Here is a 23770-nt window from a genome sequence, read left to right as displayed (position 1 = left end):
CTTGGAACGGAATGATCAAAATTGCTTTGTATTAGGTAGCTACTCATTTCAAATATTCTATCTTCCATGCACTATCATTTTGTATCAGGATAAAAAATTTAATAAAAGAAAAATATGTTTATCCCCAGAGAAAAGGTAAAGAAAAAACTATTTGTATTTTACATGTTTTGACAAAGCTTATAAACTTTAGAAGCATTTGTTATATCATTATTCTATATAGTTTTTTTTTTTTTTGTCTTTTTCATTTTCATTTTTTATCGGTACCAGGGATCGAACTCACAACCGCCTGCTTGCAAGGCAGGTGCTTACGCTGCAGAGCTAAATCCCCAGCCCCCTCAGTACATAAAGATACAGTAAGTGTTTAATAAGTATTTAACAAATAAATAACTTATCCACATTCTCTGTACGTTCTGGATGAAACATGCCTTACTCAAAATATTTTTTTTAATTTTATTTATTAAAGAGAAGGCAAAAAAAAAAAAACCCTATATAATCCTGTCAGAACACAAAACCAGGTACAGTAAGTAGTGTCTTAATTCTGGGAAGCTGAGGCAAGAGGATCATAAATTTAGACCCAGCCTGGGAAACCTAGTAAGAGCCTGTCTCAAAATTAAAAAGAGTGGTGCAGCTCAATGTAAAGGTTCTGGGACCTAGGATAGAGCTCAGTGGCACAGTGCCTGCCTGGCAAGCATGAGTTCCTGAGTTCAATTCCTGGTACCCACAATAATAAAAATAAAGGTTCTGGGTTGAATCCCCAGTATTAAAGAAGAAGGAAGGAAAGAAGGAGAAAGAGAAAGGGAAAGGGAAGAAGAAAAGGATCTTGCACACACATACACTCCAATAAATAAATAAATGTCTGGCAATTTAAGGAATAATCTTCAGCTATCTATAAAAATGAATCATCTGTTCTTAGTTACTATTTCCAAAGGATTGAAAATAGACAAACCATCACTAGTACAATAGAATTCACCAGAAAAATGAATCCTAGGGAGTCCTAAATTCCCATTTTGAGGTCAGAAATTCCCCTGCCCTCAGAAATAACATGCACCCTGGCCACAGCTCTCGCAGAATTCTTCCTCTAAGACAGGAAATCCAAGTAACTGCCTGCTCCTCAACACCATTTCGCCTGTGGGCGAGGTGACACTTCTGTGTCATAGTTGTTTCCTTTGGGAAACAGAGGGCCTCTAAGGAGAAAAACAAATCAAACTTATTTTTCTATATGATATAAAAGTAAAATCTATTAAGGCCACGGGAAGGAACACAGTTGTACAGATCTATACATAACAAAATGTTCAAAAAGTTAATCTCCAGTAAAGTATTTTAATACTAAATAAATAGCCTCAAAAGACTGCTACTAATCTGAGTTACCAGGAGGACAATCAAAGAATCTCAATACAGTTCTTTTAGTAGTACTGTTCAGCAGTATGGTTTCTAATATACCTTATGTATTAAATTTGTCCTCATCCATACACATTTGGTAGATGTGTAATTATATCTGAGCACTTTCTTTCAAAAAAAGGCTTCAAAATGGTTCTACCATCTTTCCAACTTCCGTAATCACTGCATTTCTACCACACCTTCTTGTACAGTATTTCACTCATACTATAGTCAATGATGTTTCCAGTGAGGTTATTCCGGTCTGCCATCTTCAGAATATCCCAATTACAAGTTGCTATTACATATGGGGTAGGGATAGGGACAGGAACAGGGACAGAGAGACAGAGACAGAGAAATAGGGGGGGGGGGGATGGAAGAATAAAATTAATGTTTGTGGAATACCTGAGGTAGTATGTATTAGAGGTATTTTGTTATCTTAACACAATCATTCGGTTGAAATCTTACACCTACTTTTTAAAGATGAGGAAACTGAGATTTCAAATAAATTAATTATTGTTCTAGATTACACGGCTAGTAAGAGGGCAGCCGGGACCTAAACTCTCATCAGCCTGGCTCTCAAGCTTTTCACTGTCACATGCTGCCTCTCGAACCATATTCAAAAGTAGGAACAGTGCTGTAGGCTTTTCCCAAGAGGTGGGTAAGGTGACTTTTACACAGTAATGGATATTGAATTAAAGTTAGACAAAAGTAAAATTGCAAGAGAGACTGTCATCTTACTGCTGCAACCTCTTACAGTACTAAAGGCAGAGAAAACAGTGTGTTGGCCCTGGGGGATGGGGATCAGAATGATACACAGCACAGAAAATCCCATGACAAGAAATTCTAAGGGTGAAATTAAAGCAGGGCAGAGGAAGTACAAGCTGTGCGCTGAGAAAGAGATACACAAAAACAGAAAGATAATAAATGGCCAGAAAAAATAAGAGTAGTGCTCAGTGCATGACAGAAAAGGATGAAGGTAAAAAAACTGTCAGATTGAAAGCCTATTTAATATTTAAGGTGAGGGGTGCAGTTTTTGGTAGCAACTAGGATGATACAATAGAGAGTAGCAACTGAAGTAAAGAAGGATGTATTCACAGGAGGAGGTCAAACGTTAAATTGGGAAGCAGCGCTGTATAACACAAGCTTCCTCATCTATAAGCCAGGACAAAAATGCAAATTTCACAAGTACTTTGTTTTGTTTATTGCAATACTGGGAATTAAACCCAGGGCTGCAACAACAACCACAAACAAACAAATAAACAAACAGGGCTTCATGCATACCTCTACCACTGAACTATATCCCCAACCATTTTAAAAATTTATATAGATACAGGATCTTCTAAATTGCCCAGGCTGGCAACTTTTATTCCTCCAACCTTGGTTTATTGCCAAACTGGGATTACAGATGTGTGCCACTATAACCACTTAATTATATCAAAATAATCAAAGAACAGACTCTAGCATAGCAGCAGGTACCATGTATATTTTAATAAATTGCTGCCTTTATTCAGTCTGCCCTCCCAGTTCTTTTAGAAGACAGTCCATCTTACAGTATTCAAAAGGCTAGGTGTGGTGCACATGGCTGTAATCCCAGCACTCTAGGAGGCTGAGGCAGGAAAATCACCAGGTTTAAGCCTTGCCTGGGCCTCTTGGTGAAGACACTAAAATAAAAAATAAAAAGGCCTGGGAATGTAGCTTCAGTGCAAAGCCCATGGGTTTAATTCCCAGTACTGCAAATATAAATAATCGAAGTATACAACAAGCATCAATCAAAATGCAATCCCCCTGTCAACTCTTTGTTAATTAATCCTTCAATTATTTCTTCATTTAATTAACATTTACTGAACCAATAGCATACTAGGCACTGGGTGAGCAAATAGCAGGAATAGTTGTATTACTGGTATGGCAACTAACCATACCAGTTTTTATTATAGCTGGGCATTATTTCAACCAGTTTACACTAATTCAAATGCCAAAACAATTCTGTGAAGCAGGTACTTTTATTATTCTTATTTTACACACAAAGACACTGGAACTCAGAGACAGATGAATAATAAAGGTTAAATGTTATGTAGGGGCCAGGAATATAGCTCAATGGCTCAACAACTACCTGGCAAGCATAAGGTCCTAAATTTGATTCCCAGTACCCTCCCCCAAAAAAAGTTACATAGCGGCAGAGCACCAGAACACAAACTAGACATTCAGCACACAATCTTTTGTCACCCAGATGAGCATTTAATTCTATATATTTAAATGTCCTATTTTAGGAACTCTTTCATATTACGTGTATTTTTAAATATTCTAGGCTGGGAATAGCACATCTGTAATCCCAGCACTGGGGAGGCTGAGGCAGGAGGATTGATGGGAGTTCAAGGCCAGACTGGGCTACAAAGTGAGTTAAGGTCACTCTGACCTGCACAGCAAAACCCTATCTCAAAAAGATAAAATAAAATAAAATAGATATTATCAAAAGTCTAAGACCTCAATTATTCTTTTCTTATTATTGTTACTAAAGATATATAAGCTTTCTTTTTTTGTTGTTTTTTTCATTTTTATCGGTACCAGGGATCGAACTCACGACTGCCTGCTTGCTTATGCCGCTGAGCTAAATCCCCAGCTCCTAAACTTTCTTTTTAACAAAATCCAATTTTGATTCCAAAATTGGTTCAAATTTGGCACCTGACATTAAGGAGTCTGTAGGTTTACTGGGGAGGTGGGAGTTCCATATACTGTGTAAGATACATAAGAAGAATATAGTGTTGACTTAGTAAATGGCACGGTGATTAGAACTTTCAAAGACAAGAGTCACTTTGGGCTTGGGATTGGGAAGGAGTGGCAGTTAGTTCTGAACTAGGCTTTGAAGCAAAAGGCAAGACATTTGAGTGAGAGAGAGGGAGAGAGAGAGACTATCAAGATTGTATAATAAGAGGCTAGAAATTTTTTTAATGTGTTTAGAAGAAAACACCTAAGCAACAGCATTCATATACATAAAAAAAAGAGGTGCAGTAGCAGAAATGTTGATGTTATGTTATCATTTGTGTCAGGATGTCTTCCTGAAGCTTCATGCAGTCATGGTGGGCTTTTTCAGAGGTGCCTGGATCTAGCTGAGATTGATTCCTGGTACAATACTAAGATCAAGGGCACTAAGATTAAGGGTGTGAGTACTGCCTGCCCTAAATGTAAGTAACCTGGGTAAAATGGAACAAAAAGAGCTTGTCTATTTTGTTACCTTCTGTCCATCATGAACTGTTTCTCCTTCACAATGCCTGTCTGCTGTCCCACTCTGCCTTAAGCCAGCCCTATGGACTGAAATCTCTACAAACTGTGAACTAAAAACCACTTCCTCCCTTAACTTATGGGTATTGAACATTTTGCCTCAACAACAAGAAAAATAAGGAAGCTAGGTGATAAGGGTAAGCTGAAAACAGATTCATAGGAGACCTAAATATCAATCTAACAAACCACGGGAATCTCATCTGCCACATTCAGTCTAATATGATTAGTAAAACACTTATCTTCTTATAGGAGTGCAAATTTGCTAAACTGATGCTATATTATTTATGAAGCTACCTAAATTCATAAACTATGAACCAATTTTTAAGAACATAATGCCCAGAGAAATTTATAGGTCTATTTCAATTCCATATTCATTTCTTAGAGTCCTTTAATAATTACATCAATGACTAATGATTTTTAAGCCTCTATTTGAACATTTTGTAGTGATGGAGAGATCACTATCCTGTAGCATCTAGAATGCTTTAACTACGTGTATCTAATCAAACCATTTCCTGATGTAGGAAGGATAAGAATATAGAGAGAAAGGTGTAACCCTTTCTTTGCAACAAGCACCCGTTTTCTATGGTTTCATCTTTTAAATAACAAAATCCTTTGCATGCGATTAAACAAAGACAAGTATCTTCCACGTGGCAGACGACATTATGTTCCTTTTGTCACCCAGCATTGTTTTTCTCTGATTTCATGCTGCATACTAAGGGGTTGACACACCTTGTTTCCTGCAATGTGGTTCTGCTACAGGCAGTCACAGCCTAGCTCTGGGGATGGCAGTGGGTAGAGCATATGCTTGTAAGATGCATGGCCTTGTTAATCTGACTGAGTTTCAGAAAGAATAACTACTTCCTATGGATTCAGAATTCTTACAATGTGAGGCTAAAATTTCTGCAACCAGTTAACCATCCCAAAAGGGGACAATGTATCTGAAAATGAAGCCAAATCACAAGAAATGCAATTTGGAAACACACAGGAAAAATGCCTTTAGAACACTGTTTAACTGCCTACCTCAAACTGCACTTCAACTAGATTGCTTTTTTCTCCTTGAATCATTTTGAGTTGAATTGTCTTTCAACTTCATCCCAGTTAGTATTATTAGCACACTAACCAATACATATAGTAATAGCTAAATCCTACAACAAAAGATAAGGTCAAGTTCTCAGTACATATTAGACATAATTCTATAATGTGCTTATTAGCAATAACCAACTATTGATGCTAACATAACAAATAAATCTGAGTGAGTATGGTGGTACACATATATGTAATCCCAGCACTTGGAAGGTTGAGGCAGGAGGATTAATGAAAGTTCACGGTCAGCCTGGCCTACATAGTGAGTTCAAGGCTAGCTTGAAATACAGTGAGACCCTGTGTCAAAATATTAAGCCAAACCAAATAAAATAAGAATCTGACACATTTTAACATGACATTTTTCTTTTAACACTGCTTTATGATGTCTTTCAGACAAATTTAATATTTTGTCTGAAAATCGAAAATATAAACGACTGTGACTTTACTATGTAGCAATGTAGCAGCAAGAATAAGCAATTCTGCAACTAAAAGTTCTCATCATATTTATCTATCACAGTCATTTTTTAAAAAACATGAAATAGCCACAAAAATAAATAAACACTAATGGACTATCTAGATACCATTAAAGATTCTTACTTGAAGCTGGAGAGTATGTCGAAGAATCGTTTCTTCTAAGGCATGGATCCACTTCTCTCGCTCATCAGCATCACGAGCTAAAAGAAAAGATTATAGTAAAAAAGATTAAATTCTATACTATATCTCCATATTTGAAAGTAGAATTTTAAAACCATGATGCTAATAGGTTTCAGTTATGCCATTTTCTTAACAGATTCACCTGATCTACATTATCTAAGTATTTAATATCATATAGATGCAATATCTAAGCAGAAATGCAACAATTTATAACAAAAGGCAAAACTGTGTTTAATAATAGTAGGTTACATAACTCAGACCAACCATTCCACTAAGAACAACCATAAATTTGGACTGATTGTTTAAAAAAAACTCATTCCATTAACCAATAAATAATTGTTTAAATATGGTCTATGAAAAAAAACCAAAGAACAAAAAAATATGGTCTGTGAACACAGCAGAATGTTCGCTACTTAGCTATGAGAAACAAAAAACAATGCATTCTGTCATTTGCAGCAACATGGGAAGAACTAGAGATCCCTCTGTTGAGTGATATAAGCCAGGCAGAGAAATAGGCCCCAAGGATTTCACTTGTGTGAATCTTTGCTCATTGATGTAAATGGGTTCCTGGAGCTGGAGAGAATGAAGCAGAGGGGTATTGGGTGAAAGCTGATTGGTGGGTGCTATACTAAGTCACAGATAGGAGCAAGAAGTTTTAGTGTGCTACTAGGAATTTTCTTTTTTTAAAACTAGGAAACGGGGGCTGGGGATTTAGCTCAGCGGCATAAGCGCCTGCCTTGCAAGCAGGCAGTCGTGAGTTCAATCCCTGGTACTGATAAAAACGAAAAAGACAAAACAAAAAACAAACAAAAAAAACCCCACTAGGAATCAAACTCATAATCTTGCACTTGCCAGGCAGGCACTGTGCCACTAAGCTACATGCCTGCTCACAAGAAGGAGACTACGAGTAACAGGAACATACTATTCACTTCAAAAAGCTGAAAAAAGGATTTTGAAAGATTTTACCACAAAGAAACGACATGTGTTTGAGGAGATAAATATATTTAACCCAATTTAAATATTACAAAATGTATACATGAATCAAAATACATTAGCCCACTGATATGTACAATATTTATGTATCAGTTAAAAAAATAAATTTAGCTTAAAATTAAAAAAAAAAAAAACTTGATTGAAAGCAACAAGGTAATAAAGAAATACCAGGCCAAGACCTGGGAGAGGATCACCATGCAGGAAATAAACCTAGTATTTAAAAAAAATCACTACAAAGTGGGCGTGGTGGCACATGTCTGTAGTCTCAGCACTAAGGAGGCTGAGGCAGAAAGACTGCAGCAAGTTCAAGGTCAGCCTGGGCTAGAAAGCCAGCCTGAACTGCACTGCAAGATCCTATCTCAAAAATAAATAAAGTCACTAAAGGCCCATTGGTGAGAGCACATAAGAACTCTACTTTCGGCTCAAAAAATTGAGCAAAAATAAATAAATAAATAAATAAACCTAAATATCTAAAATTTTTTTTTAAAAAAAAAGTCTTTCAGGCCAAAAGTGAAGACTAAGACCCATCAACAGTGGTGACTGGCAAACAGGCCACACTTTGTTGGAGACTGCAAATGGTTTCATTCTGGGATTAAGAATACACCCAAATTAAAACAACTGTGGTCATCTGAGAGGCTCTAAGAAACCTAGACACCTAAAATGAGAACTCAAATAGCCTCTGGTTGTGGGTGCCTCCAGGCATTTAGCTAGCAAAAGTAGCAAACAAAAAATCCTTTCTGCAACATGATAACCTTATTTTAGCTGTTGAATTATTATTTCTATAACCATTTTTAAAAATAGTATCTTTTTTCCACTTCTTTCATTCCTCCCTCGCCCCTCCCGAGTTCCTCTTTTTATTTGAACTTTTTCTTCCTATTTCACAATATCTATTATACATTTTGCTTCTTATTTACATTTTCAGTTTGTCACACCAGAGAAACAATGCGTATTTACATATGTGTGTCCAGTTTATTTCACTTTTGAGTATGGCCTCTAAGTGTATCCAAAAGAAAGAAAAAAATGGAAACAAAGCTTTTATAAATAAGAAAGGAAGGGGGATTGAAGGGAGAGTAAGGGAATGGGGGAAAAAGAATCAAGGTATATCATTTATAGGTATAAATGCCCTATGATAAATGTGATCATTATGTATACCTAAAATGTACCAATAAACAATTTATGACCAAGTCATACATAAGTGGATACATATTTGGAGGACAAACCCTCATATAACTGAGAACAACAACAACAACAAAATACGAAAGATGAGTACACAGTGGTGTATTCCTATAATCTCAGCACTCTGGAAGACTGAGGCAGGAAGGTCCCAAATTTCAGTCGAACCTGGGCAATGTAGTGGCTTGGCAAGACCCTATCTCAAAAAAAAAAAAAAAGGGCCAAATTGTAGCTCTGTGAAAAGACTCTGGGTTCAACTGACAATACTGCAACAAAACAAAACTGACACTATAGCTGAATGTGGTGGCCTGAGCCTGTAATCTCAGGAGGCTGAGGCAGGAAGATGACTGTGAGTTCAAAGCCAGGCTGGCCACCATAGTGAGTTCAAAAATCAGTGGACTATATAATGAAACCCCGTCTCAAAAAATTAATATCAGACAATACAAACAACTCAACAGGAGCCTCAGGTTATTTTATACATGACAAAAATACTTTCTAGTTTGATTTTTCATTTAGATTTTGTAAGTAACCAAATGTTAATTCTAAAATTGAAAAGTATAGTTAACTCAGTGGATGTGTTTAACAGGATTATCAAATACAACTAAAGAAACAATTATAAGAAATTCATCAGAACAACAATGCATCAAAGGGACACAAAATACTGAAGAAACAGTGAGCAACAAATGAGAAAACGTAACTTGCAGGGGACTGGAGACAAATGAGAAGATGAAACAGAAGCACTATCACCTATAAATTTTCTGAAATTGACGGAAGATGTTTTGTAAACATGTACTATTAAAAACAAAAATTTGAAAAAGCAAAATTGATGAAGCTGGGCATGTTGGCCCATGCCTGTTATCTTAGCACTCTGGAGGTTGAGGCTGGAGATTCTTGTGAGTTTGAGGCCAAACTGAACTACATAGTGATCTTATCTCAGAAAAAAAAAAATTAAATGAAAGAGATTAAGAGACAGATTTTGGAAACCCTAGGAATTCCAGATAATTTATTCACTACAGCATTTTTTTTTTTGTAACTGTAAAATGCTGAAAACACTCTTAAGTACCCACTCTGAGAGAGGCAGGATAATCATGCAGTACTGTGTAGGTATGAAAAAGAATGGGGTGATTTCCAGATATACTGTTAATGAAAAACAAAGTATGCCACATTTAGTATAAGATTTATATAGATCTGAAAAAAAATGCATGTGCCCTTTTTTTTTGTGTAAAAGTCAGTAAAACTGGTCACCTAGAAGCTATGGATAGAAAAGAATGGAAAGCCAGGAAGAACAGTAACATGTTACTATGACTAAAGAGGTAGAAACACTTCTTTGAATATAGTTTTTTAATGTATATTCAGACACCAGGCCTGGTGCCACACAAATATAATCCCAGAATTTGGGAGGCTAAGGCATGAGGATTGGTATAAATTCAAGGCCATCTTGGGCTATGTGGTAAGTTTAAGGTTAGTCTAAATTACAAAGCAAGATCCCATCTCAAAAAATGAAACTGGTCAGGCATGGTGGCAAACCCCTGTAATCCCAGTAGTCGGAAGGCTGAAGCAGGAGGATTGCTGTGAGTTTGAGGCCAGCCTGGGCTACAAGTGAGTTCAAGGCAAGCCTGAATTGTATAATGAAGCCCTGTCTCAAAAAGACAAAAAACAAAGTAAAATAAAATAATAAAATAAATTCAGACTCTTAGAAATGTAGTAATGAGAAGCTGGGGAAAGAAAAAAAAGACATGTAGCGATGTTTCATATACCTTTCTATAAATTAAGTCATTAAAATCAACCCGAATGGTAAGAAGAAACCAAAACAGCCCTGATCTCAAACTTCCCAGCCTCCAGAACTGTGAGAAATAAATATGTGCTATTTAAGCACCAGTCCATGGGGATTTTGTTACAGCAGTTCAGTAAGATCTGAGGTATCCTTGGAAGACAGTCCTAAACTAGATAGTGGAAAGCTAAAGAATTTGAGCAAGAAAACAAATATAATAAAATCCAGACAATTCTGGACTACATAAAATATAGTTAACTTCCATGAGACCAATACTTATCTATAAATAATTGAATTGAGCCAGGCAGGTGTGGTGGAGCACTCCTGTAATTCCAGCACTCAGAAGACCGAGGCAGGAGGATTGCTGCAAGCTCAAGCCCAGCCTAGACTATGCAGGGAGCCCAAGGCCAGCCTGAACTGCATAACGAAACCCTGTCTCAAAAAGATGAAATAAATAATAAAAATAAATAAAAACAAATGAATAGGTACTTGAAGATGGTTGTATATATGCCTCTAACCCCAGCAGTGAGGAAGACCAATGTAAAAGAATGCTAAGTTCAAATTCCTCCTAGACAACATAGTGAGATCTGCTCTCAAAATGGAAAACAAAAAGGGCTGAGCTATATAGCTCAGTGAAAATAACAACAAAAAAAGTAGGGAAAATTTCTTTTCCTTCAGAAGACTTACAGTGAATGAGCATAGCAAGACCTGGGTTCCTAGCTACTTGAGAAGCTAAGGCAGGAGGATTTCAAGTTCTAAGCCAGCCTAGGTAACTTAGTGAGACCCTTAGTCAAAATAAAAATTTTTTTAAAGGTTAAGAATACAGCTCAGGCTGGGGTAAGCGTGAGGTTGTGATTTCAATCCCCAGTACCAAAAAAAAAAAAAAAAAAAAAAAAAAAGCAGTGTCACTGATAGACCAAAAGTTAAAACATGGCAGATGGATGTGCCCTTATCCAACTTCCCTGACCAACTTACCCATTCCCAGGGTAACCTAGCCACATCAACCTTACCAGGGCTCCTGCCCTATCAGAATAATAACCTTGCTCCTGCTCCAACTAGAAGAGCTAAAGTTCACAGAGACATGATGCTTGTTCTAACCTGTCTGCAGGTATTTGCCACAGAAAGTAACCTATTCCACTATTTGTTATATCACTCAAGAATACAGCTCAGTAGTATAGCACTTGTCTAGCATATATAAGGCCCTGACTTTGATCCTCATTGTTATGGTTTAGATCTAGAAATGTCTCCCTAAAAGTCTCGTGTTCAGAGGTGAGGTTTCAGGGCACTATAATTACTGTAACTCACTGATGAGTTCAAAGCTGACTGTACAGTCAGGCAGCAGGGCCTGGTACAGATGGTCACTGGAGTGTGACCTGGAAGGGTCAGTCCCATTCCCAGCACCCCCTCTTTCCCTGCTTCCTGGTTGCTGGGCTTTGAGCTATATTTCCTCTGCCAATCAGACCTACCATGCAACTGAGAATCAAAATGAATCTTTCCTCCATTAAATCATGGGGTTTGGGTACTGTGCCTCAGTGACAATAAAGTGATGGAGGCACCCAGAACCACAAAAACAAGCACCAAGGGAATGAAAGAAGTTAGGAATCACTGTTAGACCAACATTACAGGAATAGGCACCGCAGGCAAGATCTATTGTGGGCACACTAATAGCTAAAATAGGTGGGCAAAAGTTCAAAAGAAAACAGGAAATTTGTAGAGTTTCAAAGTATTTATAAAAGGGAAAAAAGCAATTTTGCAATTAACCAATTTGACAGGCAGCATCTTAAGTCATCAAAATTAACATTCCAAGGCTGGGAATGTAGCGGCTAAAACACTGCTGAGCATGCACAAGGCCCTGTGTTCAATCACTAGCACTACCACCCTCCAAAAAAGAAAGAATTCCACAAAGTTAACACTACCAGTGATAAAATGAATGATATAAGCTCAACCTAATCATGAGAAAACATCAGATAAACTCAAAATAAAAAATACTTTACAAATAATTGACCAATACTCATCAAACATATCATGATCATGAAAGATAAGAAAAACTAAGAGTAGCTACAACTGAATGATTTTTTTTTTTTTTTGGTCTTTTTGAGACAGGGTTTCACTATATAGATCAGACAAGTCTTAAACTCACTTTGTAGCCCAAGCTGGCCTTGAACTTGTAGCCATCTGCCTGCCTTAGCCTCCTGAGTGCTACAATTATAGGCATGTGCCACTATGTCTGGCTCACAACTGAATGATTTCCACTTTGGAGGGAAAATTCAAGTGATCTTTGTAATTTAGTTAAAAGCATCGTACTAAATAAGTAGAAGATCCAGGTCAGAGCATTGGAGCACTGGCAAGGTGCAGAGCGCACATATCAAGTAGAGGAACTACCCAGCCCGGGGCAGTCAGGCAGATGCAAGGTGAAAATGGACCCTCTGCAGTGGGAAAGCCCAGTGCGGACAGCCAGAGCCAATAAAAATGAGGGAGGCGCTCATGCTGCAGGGACAGGGCCACCTGATGCCAGGTCTCCCAGGCTAAGCAGAGTGAGGATGGAGGATAAGAAAATAATTATATACAGAAGGACAGATCAGGTAAGTGTATGTAATGTGGAAGCATTTTTTAAATTGTATAAATAGAATTACAAATAGTACTCGTAAGAAAAAAAAAAACAATGATTTCCATGGTGTTAGACTGGAACTGGAGATATCAGTATAAGCTCATTGTTTTCAGTATATATGTAGATATGGACATGGATACACACATGCACACACAGAGAGAGATAAATAGCATGCATGTTTCTTAGCTTTCAGAGAGTCTGGAAGTGGTGACATCTAATAGTGTTCTCTAGACCTCGCTTTAGGTGTTTTCCTAAGTATCATCCTCCACTAAAAGGAGCCAATGCTCCTTAGAAAAATGATTGATTCCAATATTGGACTAGAAATGGTAAAAAATGAACTTGAAACCAAAAGTGTAAATAAGGACTAAAATGCATTAATAGACCAAAATGTGAAATAGATATTGTGAAATAGGAAGAAAATGCTCAAATGGGAAGAGGAACTTGGGAAAGGAAAGCAGGGAAGGAAGGAAGGGAAAAGAAAAAAATGATGAGAAAAGCAGGATAAAATAGAAACAAAGCTTTTGTAAATAAGGAGGAAAATAATTGTTGAAGGGAGGGAAAGGCAATGGTGAAAAAAAGAACCAAGTTATACCATGTACAGGTACAAATTCCCTACAGTGACTGTGACCTTTATGCACACCTAAAATGTACCCAAATCTTAATATAAAAATGCAGTACCTTTTACACCAGAAAATAAGGAAATACTTGAATAATGAGAGAGCTATGTCAAAAAGACATGGAAGTCATCCTTAAGAGGGATTTGACTGGCCAAACTGAGGCAATTAAAGTACCAAAAAAAAAAAAAAAAAACAAGTAGCAAACTTGCTGAGTAAAACAGGAGTTCCTATCAGTATGCACAACATGAAAGCCTGATAAAAAAAAATGGAACATGTAAAGCCAGGCATGGTGGCTCACACCTGTAATCCCAGGACTTGGGAGCCTGAGGCAGGAGGATCTTTGCAAGTTGGAGACCAGCCTGGGCTACAAAGTGAGCTCAAGGCCAGCCTGAGCTGCATAGAGAAACCCTGTCTCAAAAAGACCAAAAAAAAAAAAAAAAAAAAGGACATTCATTCAAAATGCTTTCCCACAAAACATTAAGGAAGCAGAGAAAAATATAGAACTTGACAAGATCAGCAGATTCTTCATGATCAGAATAAATATTAACACTTACAGGACAAACTGAAATCCTATGACAAGAAAAAAAAAAAAAAAAAAAAAAAAAATATATATATATATATATATATATATATATATATATATATATATGCAACCCACTCAGGATCCCTTCTGTCGCTCTCTTAGGTAGAAGCTTTCATTCTCTCAATAAATATTTCTGCTCTTAAAAAAAAGAATAAAATATCACATTTGTGATCTTCAGGCCAAAGTTATATAATCTGAATATAATTATGAAGAAACATCAGAAAAAAATACAAACAGAACACATTCTACAAAATAACTGACCTAGAATCTTGAAAAGTGTCTAAATTTTCATAAAATTAAAGGACAGCCTTCACAAATTCAGTTTGAAACTGAAGGAAACCAAAGAGACATGACAACTAAAACCACACATAATTCTAAATTAGATCTTCTTGCTATGAACAACATTATCAGGACAATGGTGAAACCTGAATGTATTCTAAGATGGTGCTAACACAAACTTAACATTTTCTTTTCTTTTTTGGTACTGGGAATCAAACTCAGGACCTCGTGTTTGTCAGACAGGTGTTGCCCCACTGAACTGTATGGCTGGTCCAAACCTAACATTTCCGATGCTAATGGTTATATTTTACTTATACAGAAAATTTTCCTTGTTTGCAGAAAATAATTATAAAGTATTCATGAATAGTCTGTTTCTTCTTTGAGATTTTTAAATATAATTCTTTTGTGGAAGGGTACCAGGGATCAAACTCATGACCTCACGCTTGCCAGGCAGGCACCTGTGCCACTGAGCTAAACCCCCAGCCCCAAGATTTTTAAATATAATTCTTAAAAGCCAGGGATGGTGGCACACACCTGTAATCCCAGGACTCAGGAAGCTGAGTCAGGAGGATCTCTGTGTTCAAGGCCAGTCTGGGCTACAAAGTGAGTTCAAAGTCAACCTGAACTGCATAGTGAAACCCCAAAATGACTGGCCCACCAAAAAAATCTTAAAAATTTGAAACAAACATTATAAACCAAAGATAACCTACGAAAATGGAAATATATTCATGGAGTGGACAGTTGAATACTACAATGATAAATTTAATTCACTATAAATGCAATGCTTATTAAAAGTCAAAAGGCATTTTGTGAAATTTGCCAGCTGATTCTAAAGTTTTATAGAAAGGCAAAATATATAGAACAACAAAAGTTTTCTTGGAAAGAGAGAAGCTGCTACCAAATTTAAAGTCTTATTATAAAGCAATAGTTAAAGAAATGTTATACTGGACCAGGGATAAACCAATGAAACATAACACAGCTCACAAATAGGATCAGTCATCTATACGTAAACTTAAGTTTGTAACAAATATGGCATTGAAGTGCAGTAAGGAACAATCCTTCTATAAATGGTGCCAGGATAATATTGAAGGGGGATAAAACCTGGCTCTACCTTGTAATACATACAAAAATCTTTAAAAAAATTTTTTTTTCCAATCTTTTTGAGACAGGGTCTCATTACGCAGTTCAGGCTGGTCTCATACTTACAATGATCCTCCTGCCTCAAGAGAGGGAATTACAGGTATGCACCACCACACCAGGCTATAAAAATGAACTTGAAGTCACTCCTTAGTTGCTAAATTTGAAAGCAGTAAAGCTTCCAGAAGGCAAAATAGGGATAGAAGATTCTTAAGTAGAATACAAAAATCTCTAATTATAAAGAAAATGATATAAGTCCCCTAAAAAGGTCTATATTTATGGAACTGAGTTCAAGACAGGTTTGAGATTTAAATGTTAAAGCCTGAGTGGGAATTAAGTGTCAAAAATAAGGATGGGGATGGATTATGACAGGAAAAACAAAAACAAAAACAAAAACACGAGGGCAGCGAGTATCCCAGGTAGAGAAGACAGAAGGCAAGACAGCAAATTACTAAGAGGATGAAACTGCACCTCAGAAGACACAGCTCATGCGCTGTTATCTTGGTTCAGGGTTGACCTTCACAAGCCACATAGAGCATCTAAATAGTTTTGCACTTAAAATTGGAGGCTTAAATGAAATCATCCCTTGCAGCTGAAAATTCAAGAGTCTATTACTCTGACTAATCGAGCCCACCTTCTCCTGTTCTCCTGTAAACAAACTTCTACCCTATTAGACCTGATAGGAGAAACAGCATCGCATAAATAAAGTATTAATAAGATGTAGGTTATTATTCAATCACAACAAATTATCTTTCATAGGAAAAAACACAATAAATAGTAATATAACAATCCACAAACTCCTGCAGAAGCAGCTCTAGAAGTAATATCAAAGCCATACTAATTCTGAGTGGATCTCTGATGCTTATGGGCCTGTTTTAATAGGGTAATTTGAAAAACTTTAAGCACTGATTTAATTATTTTACCGACAGCGTCACTTCTTTCTATAATATTCTTTATATATTCAGTTCATCTCTAGATTTCCTTCTCTAGCATGTAGCACTCCTTTTCAATACATTTTCAAGCTTGTTTTGTATCCTCTGTCAGTGGATTCTACATTATCATTTGACTGTATAATAAGAAAGACTTTTTATAGCGTGACCCAGTTCACATATACAGTACATGCACACATATATACAGAAACACATAAAACACCAGAGCATTAGCTTCATAAAACATGCTTATCCCTTCAACATGCCATACACATGGATATTCTCTCTGCTGTACATCACTTTCTTAAAAATGCTGATTTAGACCCATCAAATAGAATTTACAATCTACTAATGCACTGAAATCCAGTTTGGAAAATATTGCTGTCAGCCACCCAAATCCCCCCCACACACACCAAAAAAAAACTACTGGTTTTCCAGCATCGCTTAAGCTGTCTCGTGAACAAACCAACAGGGCAGCTTCTCAGGTCCAAACTCTCATGTGACTCCTAGCTTTGTCCTCGCTCACACTGTGTAACTTCCTCAAACTCTATAAACTTTAATTTGTCATCTATAATCCAAGGATGATAATGTTGCTTATGGATCTAGTAAAGTATCTAGACCTTATAAAGCTGCCATGAGGTTTATTAATCAACATTAATAATCTATACAACATTTATCATGGTGCCTACCATATGCTAAAATATAGTATGTTATAGTGTTTAGAATAAAACTCTGTAATAGCACTCACCTAGAAAGTGTAAGACCCTTTTCAGATACTCAGCACTGCACAAACAAAAACAAAACCATAAAAGCATAAATATTACATAAGGCCTGTCATGGTTTATGTTGGTGGCTCCCAGGCCTCATGCATTTGCATTGTGCATTTGTGATTGGTTCATTGTCTAGAGCTTGGATTGGGGGTGTGAGTGCTACACTGGCCGAGGGGTGGAGCCAGGATGTGATGTAATGGCAGGAAGAAGGTATGTCTCACTCTCTTCTGGTTTCTGGTTTCTGCCTTGCCATTTGCAGCCACCATGAACTGTGGCCTTGCCATGCCTCCCTGCCTTGGAGTCAACTGAGTAAGGACTGAAACCTCCAAAAACTGTAAGAAATAAACCTTCCTTTCCCAACTTTGGGCGTCAGGTATTTTGTCTCAGCAACCAGTAAAAAGTAACTAAGACAAGGCCTTAAGAGAAAACAGTTCTACTAATCTAATAAACAATTAGCCAGAGAAAAGTATTAAGGAAGGGATTTGTTGTAAATCTTAATCTCAACAATGCCTGGTTTATATGGAAACAATATAAAGTATACACACACAAAGCAAAAACTACTGTACTACTTCAATCACAACAACACACACAATTTAATGCAGCAGCATTTGTGAGAATCCAGCTACTTTCACATTGAAGAGAACTGCAAACATGTAAACACCATGTTGCTTTCTTAGGGAGGAGGCTAAGAAAACAGGTATTTTATCATAGAATAATATTAATGAAATGAGTTCCTTATTACTATTTTTAAAACAAGTTTTTAAAATTTGTTTTGATTTCTAAACTGGTAGATATTAATAAACACATAAATACAAGTTGTTTGGAGTCCTCATGTAGTTTTAAAATGTACAAGGGTACTTATACCATTAAGTTTGAGAACTGCTGGTATACAACACATGTAGCATCCTCATTATTTGATTGTCTCTTCCAGGATGTAAACTTCTAAAAAATAGAATTTTGTCAGTCATCTGTTGGTGTGTCTCTGAGACTTGGACACACTACAGTGCTTTGCTCATTATGTAATAGTGGCAAGCATATGATGCTGGAAGAATGTGTGTGTGATAAAAACATCCACTTAGATAATTAGGTGGTTCAGGGTGCAGCTGACTATAATTTGGAATCAGTATGGACACTGTGAGTAGTTGAAGCTTTTTATTTTTTTAAATAATAAAGTAGTACAGAGAAAGCATGACCAACTCATATAATCAAGTCTAAAGCAATCTACACTAGCTGAGAATACAGCTCGTTGGTACACAGCCTGCCTGGCAAACTTGAGGTCATGAGTTCAATTCCTGGTATAAAAAAAAAAAAAAAAAGGCAATCTACACCAATGTTTTGATACTCAGAAGGTATGAGAGTCAGTTTAAATAAACTGCTTATCATAGGAAGAACAGAGGTGAGATCAAATTAGAAAGGTCTGGATGTCTGATACCTTGCATGTACTTCCACCAAAGCATCTACAACACTACACTGCTCCAGGTTGTTTTATTGTAGTTTCCCTTTCCTTGCTCAAGTGTGCCCTTTCTAAGGTCAAAACTGGGATCTAATCCACATTTTCTTAATTCTCAAAGCCTGACATTTTCTTAGAAACTGTTACTCATAAGTATAGGACAAATGATTATTTGTCATTTACCCAAATAATTCTTGTTTTCTGACCACCATATACTAAAATCTGGCCCCTCATCAGCTATCTCTAATTCTTGTTATCCTAGCCTTATTTCTTCTTTATTGTACTTAACCCTTCTAATTTATGACTATTCATGTTTATTATTTATTGTCTGTCTCCTGTCACTGGAATTTAAACTCCAAAAAGGCAAGGATCTTTATTTGTTTTATTAACATTTCCAAGCCTCTGGGATCATGTTGGGCAAATAAATAACTGTTGAGTAAGGAATGATGATTCATTGTTTCATTACTCAGCAAAGGATTCTATTTTTACATTTGGAGTCTAAAAACAGGCTAGATTTTCCAAGAAATTATTATTTTTGTTGTAATAGCCTTTTAGAGCTTTCATAATTGGCTCCTTCAAAAGTTTATTAGTTTTAGCTGAAGTCTCTGAAACTGTCACAACAAACAAATTTTTTTTTTTTTTTTTTACATTTTTTTCTTTTTTCTTTTTATCGGTACCGGGGATCTAACTCACGACTGCCTGCTTGCAAGGCAGGTGCTTATGCCGCTGAGCTAAATCCACAGCCCCTAACAAATAAATATTTACAAAGTGCTTTTTTCCCCCAAAACTTCTGCTTTGACTGTCTGAGACCACACTGTGTTAAGTCTTCACAGGGTTTTGTATTGACTATGTGGATATCAAGTCAAAGAAGATAATGGAAGCCATATGCAGCTTAATGGATTCTTTTCAATTAATTCTGTAATTACATGCTTCTATATCAAATTATTCCTAGTCAATGAAAATCTTCACCAAAATAATATGTAAATATCTAGTAATTGTACCTCCTGTAGAAGATGTTTTTTAATGATTTTATCTCCAGGTTTTAGAGAAGATTTAATTTTGGAGGCCCATTATTCCTTGAACTTGAGAAGAATCAGAACTTTTTCTAAGAATAAGGGAGGATAGAAAGCTGTTAGGAATGAGATGGTTTTAGAGAGCTCTCTCAGACATTAATAAGGAAAGCGCTTTCTCAGAGGAGAGATCAGAAAAAAAAAGGAGGAGGGGCAAGAAGGAACTTAAAAGGGTTACAGAAAGTATGGAGGTCAGAAGAGCAGCCATGCAATGCAAAATCATCGTAGGGGCCAGTGAAGAGATAGAAGTCAATGCACACATGCTGAGATAGGAAAGAAAGATTGAGAATAATATAATATAATATAATATAATATAATATAATATAATATAATATAATGAATATAATATAATGTTGGGAAAGACAGGCTCCAAATTTGTTTAACTGGAGACATGGAAGTTGTTCCACAAAACAGAACACCATAGGAAAAACAGGTTAGAAGGGATGAGATGCTGAAGTTTATTTTGGGTTTGAAATATCTGATTTAATTAATCCAGATTATTTGATGAGCATGACCTCTTCAAAAACTTTATTTTCATAAACTTTACTAAATTAACTAACAATGAATACTCCCATATGTGTTACTAAAAACTATTCCCTTCTTAGGAAAAGCTAAAAGATAAACTGTATCTTCAGTATACTCTAGAGAAGAAAAGCGAAAGATGAAACTCTAAACCCATATTTCAGTTTATGAGGAGAAATACGGAAGTTCAAAAGTAATTTCCAGGGTCGGGGATTTAGCTCAGTGGCGTAAGCAACTGCTTGGCAAGTGCAAGGTCGTGAGTTTGATCCCTGGCACCAAAAATAAATAAATAAATAAATAATAATTTTCACTGATTACTGAAGGAAGAATGAAGTTACACAGTGAAGTTAATCAATGAAACAAACAAGAAAAAAAAGTATTACCTGTTTAGAAAATTTAGGAAGGAAACAAAAACAAAGCAAATAAAACATACCTCTAAGAACAAAAAGAATTTGCTATTTAATTTCTTTTGTTTGCCTCTGAGGTAAACAAGACTGAAATAGATGTAGCCTAACAACATAACCATATCAATAAGAAATTGTAATGACTGATTCCTGTTCAGGGAGATGCTTAGAGTTTTCTAAATAGATGTTCTTTATACACTGGAGTTGCAGAAAACCCTTAAGACTAAAACAAAACAAAACTAAACAAACAACAAAAAAATACAGTATCCTTTTTTTTTCTTTTGCTGCAGTGCTAGGGATCAAACCCAGGACCTTGCACATGCTAGGCAGGTCCTCTACCACTCAGCTACAGACCCAGACCTCCAAATATTTTTTAGGCTAAAAAAATACAATGAAGGCATTTCTCTTTGCCCTTCAAAGAATCTCTCTCCCAAGAATTCTGCTTAAGGTACAGAGCTAGCAACAAGCTACATACGTCTTTCTCTGTATTTAGCTATAAGATGCTAAAAAAACCCCAAACCTTTGTCTTTAAAAAGCCCATATTTCCAAAACCAGGCTGCAATATAAGCTTAGACAGAACTCCCATATATCCCACAAGTTTTGTCTCATCTTGTAAAATACAACCTACACACAGAGAAATGTCATTGACTCAGCATTCTTTAAAATTGACACCAAACCACTATACTTACACCAACACAGGTGCCCTCACGTTCTACATTTAGTCTTCTTAGGGCAAGACTTCCTCTGCACATAAATATGTATGAGCAAATTTATTGATTTGTTTCCCTCAACAGTCTGAAAATGTCCCCAGTTAACCGAGTAAAACAGTAGAGTCAGAACAGAAATAAAATGAGGCAGGATACAGATCAACGTCTGACTCCTGGTCCTCTAACGTCATACAGGGAACGTTCCCAGGCTTTCATTTGGCCAGGGTCGTAAAGCTCCCCACAACTCAGTGACAGATCTGCTCATATCAGACCTCTCACCACCATTTGCTCCCATTTCTTCTCACCAAAAGCACAGTTTACAGTCCTCCCGCCTCAGCTGGCCTCTGCCCCATGACAAGCCTCAACCTGGACCTAGGACAAGAGGAATTATGACAACCAAAAACACGAGACAATATGAAAACATGGCTGATACTATTGCAACAGGAAGCCTGCTCTTCTGCTCAGAAGGAGAAAAAAAATAATGAAGTTAGAACTGCAACGATATTCTTTAGACATGGGTTGTTGCCTACAGGTTCATTTTGGAAAGGAATAAAATGTATGAATAAATACTACATCTAACAGATGAGGCAAGCATTAAGGACTTTATACTATGTGGTAAGAATATACCTTTCTGTATCATGGCAAGTCTTCCTGCAACACATTCTAATTTCATGCATATTTTCAGCTACACTTTACTACATACCACAGTAAGGAAATGCTTTTCATTATAAATCTTCATTTTCTTCTCTTCATGCTAATACCTACACCAAGCAATGTGTTCCAAACTAAAAAGAATTGAATGACATAAATCAACAATTTCTTAGAAAATGGGGTTAACTTCCTTTCTCAAAGACTGTAAGAAAAAGATGAAGAGTCCCACAACAACCAAGAAATGACCAAGTCACCAAACAATAGATAGTCTGAAGTATATTTTTGAGGGACACAATGAATTGACATATTTTCAAAATTATAATACCAAGTGCTAATGAGGGGTGCAATGGGGGAGGGGGAGTATAAATCAATAGCTCTCTTAAAAGTAATTGAGGATGACTGCTTCTGTAGTATTAAAAATATCTATGCTTTTTGTTCTGATTATTTTATATTTATCCTAAGTTAAGCAAAGATTTGATTAAAGATTTATGTACAAGGATATTCCACAAAGAATGATTTAAAAGAGGAAAACCTGTTGTTTAAACATGACTATTCACAAAATAGAATACTAAAAACCATTAACAATCATGTTCTCTTAGAACACTTAGTATCATGCGGAAATGATCATGGCACAATATTTAAACCTGAAAATCTGGCTAACATTTATACGGAATGATTCACCTCTATCATATACATACACAAAGAACAAAAGAATCAGAAGGTAATTACAAGCATATTACTAATAATTACCTTCAGGTGGTAGAATATGAAAGGATTATTAGTACCATCTTTGCATTTTTGCAGAGTTCTACGATGAGAATGTACTAATTTTCCCACTTAAAAATAATAGAAAACTGAATGGTGAGATAAAGCTCATAAAAGTAAACCAATTCCCTGATCCTAGCTACTCACTAAACCGAACAGTCTTTAATTAAACTCATGATGGTTACAATTTAAAATATTTAGAGAAGATTTTGAATAGAAAACAAAGGATGAGGAAAGTACACCAGCAACATCAAATCCGTCTAATACAACAAATTCCCAGTACACAAATCCAGCAGCATTCACCCACTTAACACTCACGGGAATTATAGTATCTAATTACAGAGCCAATATATAGCTAGTCTTTGTTTTGGAGGAAGGTTATCACATATGTCCAAAATATAAAGCTACAAGGGACATTTTTTTAAAGTCAACAGTCAATACAAGATAATGGCATCTGTTTATTAACGACAAGGCTGAGATGATTATTTCTAAAACAGAAGACATTTAGCTCTACGATCATGTTTTAGTCTAACAATTTACACAATCTGTTCCTCTAAATGACTAATGATGCAAGTGTATCCTGTTGACCTGATTGATGTTAATGTTGTGGGGACAGCATTTCCTAATATATTTGATCAATATAACTTTTCTGAATCAAAAACGTGCCTTCACCATAATATTAACCACTAGGTCATTTCCAGTATATCTGCATTTTAGTAAATGAACAAGCTCTAATGGATTGAGTTGAAAAAAACTGGTTATCAGACCAACCACAAACCACCTCCATTAAGACTTAGTTCCTGGCTTGGAGTGGCGATGTACACCTGCAATCCCACCACTTGGGAGGCTAAAGCAGGGGTATCACTGGGTGGAGGACAGCCTGAACTGCATAGTGAAACCCTGTCTCAAAAGGATAAAAACAAAAACAAAAAACCACTTAGTTCTTAAAAG

At 36.3% G+C, this 23770-nt stretch overlaps 1 protein-coding gene across 8 annotated transcripts in view; it reads right to left on the bottom strand.

The window, feature by feature from the left end:
- Positions 1–23770, bottom strand: part of Osbpl9 (oxysterol binding protein like 9) — a 173797-nt gene that overhangs the window by 66631 nt on the left and 83396 nt on the right. For all 8 annotated transcript variants that reach the window (XM_003463061.5, XM_003463060.5, XM_063236500.1 and 5 more), the window contains one exon: positions 6334–6410. In XM_003463061.5, coding sequence (XP_003463109.2) covers positions 6334–6410 — 77 coding nt within the window. The remainder of the gene's footprint in view (positions 1–6333; positions 6411–23770) is intronic.

Source organism: Cavia porcellus, unplaced genomic scaffold, assembly GCF_034190915.1.
Source record: "Cavia porcellus strain 051 isolate PalLab524CR breed Dunkin Hartley unplaced genomic scaffold, mCavPor4.1 scaffold_25, whole genome shotgun sequence".
Taxonomy (NCBI): Eukaryota; Metazoa; Chordata; class Mammalia; order Rodentia; family Caviidae; genus Cavia; species Cavia porcellus.
This window is presented reverse-complemented; position numbering and strand designations above follow the sequence as displayed.